The sequence below is a fragment of the Phalaenopsis equestris genome, unplaced genomic scaffold (genome assembly GCF_001263595.1).
Source record: "Phalaenopsis equestris unplaced genomic scaffold, ASM126359v1 Scaffold000140, whole genome shotgun sequence".
Taxonomy (NCBI): Eukaryota; Viridiplantae; Streptophyta; class Magnoliopsida; order Asparagales; family Orchidaceae; genus Phalaenopsis; species Phalaenopsis equestris.
This window is the reverse complement of record NW_018164582.1, coordinates 170341-172990: the sequence shown is the minus strand read 5'-3', so window position 1 is coordinate 172990 and position 2650 is coordinate 170341. Positions and strand designations below refer to the sequence as shown.

Sequence of the window (2650 nt, the reverse complement as noted above, 5' to 3'; positions counted from 1 at the left end):
CGAGCCCTGTGTATGTGTAATTGCCCCAGTGAACTTTAAAAAATGGATGCAAGAGGGTGTCGGTTTTGTAAATAGCAATGTTTTGAATTCTATACATATAATTGCCCCAAAACGAGAAATACAAAGGAAAGTGGTGTGTATGCAAAAATTGAAGTTTAGGTTAGATATGCAAATACATAAGAATTGAGTGGTATGTAAATCTTTGTTGACCTCATTTTTAGTGAGGTCTTAGTCTCCTACTCTTAGAACCTAGGATCTAGCTTTAGGAGTTTTTATTGACCATCCTAGCGGACTAGCAATGGGGCCCACCTCCCGTAAAATTTCAAGCCACTTCTTGACTCATTTTTGTGAAGAACTCGCATGAGTGGTTCGAAGCACTCAACTTTTAGTTGCAAGGGCTACGGACCAACATGTAGAGGGCCCGAAATTGAGTTCCTATAGGATCAAATAGCCTTAGGTGAACCCTTTGTGACTCGATTATTCGTGAACGCCACATTTCACGCACTCACTGCATCACGCACAATTTTGGCTTAAATTGACTCGCCCGCCGGCAAACTCGTCCGGACGACCACGGATGACGAAACGGACTACACCGACGCGTCCGGAACGTCGATTTTAGCTAGAAAAGACACCCATATTGTTGTGGTTCCACACTCGCGCGAACCGCACGGAAATCGATGCTTTTTTAGGTGCGGGCCCGGACTCAACCCAGGTTTGACTCGGGTTCGATTCAGGCTGAGCACGGGCTAGGCACCAGCTCACCTGAATTTGAAATTCAAATTTCAAAATTCAAATGAATTATTTAATTTTTGTCTTAATCAAAATTAATGCAGGTGTTAACACATTCTAATTAAATCCTTCCTGCATTTGGAAATTATTAATTTCCCCGCCTATTGTTTCCAAAATAACGGTTCCCGCTCCGTTTCTAAAAGGAATCTGTCCGATTGGACTTAATTCGCAGCCCCCCGAGCTTTTCTTCCTGGTTCGATCCCGAGCTTTCTTCCCCTCTCTGCCTCCTGCACCGAAGTACTCACCTGCTTCGCCTCTCCCTTCGCTCGCCAATCTCCCGATCCCTGCTCGGTCCCGTCTCCCGCATCGACGAAGCCGCAAGCCCCGCCTCAGCCCGCTCGACGCGCCTCCAGACGTTGCTTCTCGGTCCCGTCTCCCGCATTGACGAAGCCGCAAGCCACGCTCGACGCATTCGCCTGCCCGCTTCTTCTCTGCGTGCGCGATTCCAAGTTCCGTCGGACAGACCGAGTCGCTCGTCTCCTTCTCCCAACCGAAGCATCTGTTGCGTCTTCCACGCCGAATTTCCTGCTCGCCTCTTCCTCGCTCGAGATAAACGCTCGACTCGCCATCTCAACAGACCGAACGACTCCATATCTCGTTGGACTCTCTTTCTCTCGACCAGGATCACTCGGCCGACTCCCTTGCCCGCATTGGAGGTAGGAGGAACACTGAACTCCAGAACTTCTGAAAAGCTTTGGAATACAGAAACTTAACAATTGCAGTAACTGGGTAACGAATTCTTATTTTACTACTGTACTGTTCATTTTATTTATGCAATATATGCATCTACAAGTTAGGAAGATTTACATAAACATCCACTCAATCCATGTGCTTTTACATATCTATTGCCTTGAACTTTCACATGAGTATGCATAACACTCAAATATTTTATGTTGCAATAAGATAATGCATTATCTACGCATAAACTTCATTTTTGTAGACCTACTTGCTGAATTGAAAGTTTTAGAATGACATGGACGTTGTTTCGAGCCTTATAAACTTGCGATTTTGAAAGAATAAAATACTGCTTTGGCCATAGATGCTTACTAATTCTGGGGAATTATAAACACTATTTTGGTCATACGTTATTGTTGATTTTAAATGCTTAGCTGTTGGTTTTATGTTTCAAGCACCTAAATGCAATATTGTGGAGTCTCAATGACCATTTATTTGTTGATCTTAAATACTTATTTGTTAATTTCATGTTTCAAGCCCTCGAAAGGAAATACAATGAGGCTCGATATGACCGTTATTCTAGGGCTTGAATGCTTCTTTGTAAGTCTATACTCTTTCATTTCTGGATGCCTCCCTTGGGGGCTGTTTTACATGCTGTTTGGTGGATCTAAACATTGCAATTTTTAAGGGCTTTGTCAACTGATTTACGTACTATTTTAAAGACAATTTGTTAACCGATTTTTGAGAGTTTACACACTATTTCGGACTGAATTTCCTAATTGATTTTGGGATATTTAAAATTGATGTCTTGATCTTACATGAGAGCTGTTTGGGAATTTTAAAATTACTGTTTTAGGGCTGATTTTGGGAGCTTCGCCTAATGTTTTGGAGGCATTAAACCTACCATCTGCGGGATTGTTTTAATCAATGTTTTGAAGCATTTTGATGGGCTAATTTTGAGATAATTTACGCTCTATTTTGACAAGATTTATGTAGCATTTAGGTGTTGATTTACATGCGGTTTGGAATTTGTTTTACGGACCTCTCTTTGCCCGATGTTTTGGGTTTCAATTGTTTGTTATTTAACGCTCTTAGGTCGATCCACTCATTGTTTATTCCCTTGATTTTACTAGTTTTGGAAGTGGGTTTGCCTCATCTTTCTTTTGTTTTACTTCTTTTTAAATGG

At 42.0% G+C, this 2650-nt stretch overlaps 1 protein-coding gene across 1 annotated transcript; it reads right to left on the bottom strand.

The window, feature by feature from the left end:
• Positions 1–1081: 1081 nt before the first annotated feature.
• LOC110021690 lies at positions 1082–2641 on the bottom strand (the record flags this gene model as incomplete). Its single annotated transcript, XM_020720283.1, is given in 1 exon segment — positions 1082–2641. A coding segment is annotated over 1 exon segment (300 nt), but the record flags the coding sequence as incomplete, so codon positions are not given.
• Positions 2642–2650: the final 9 nt, after the last annotated feature.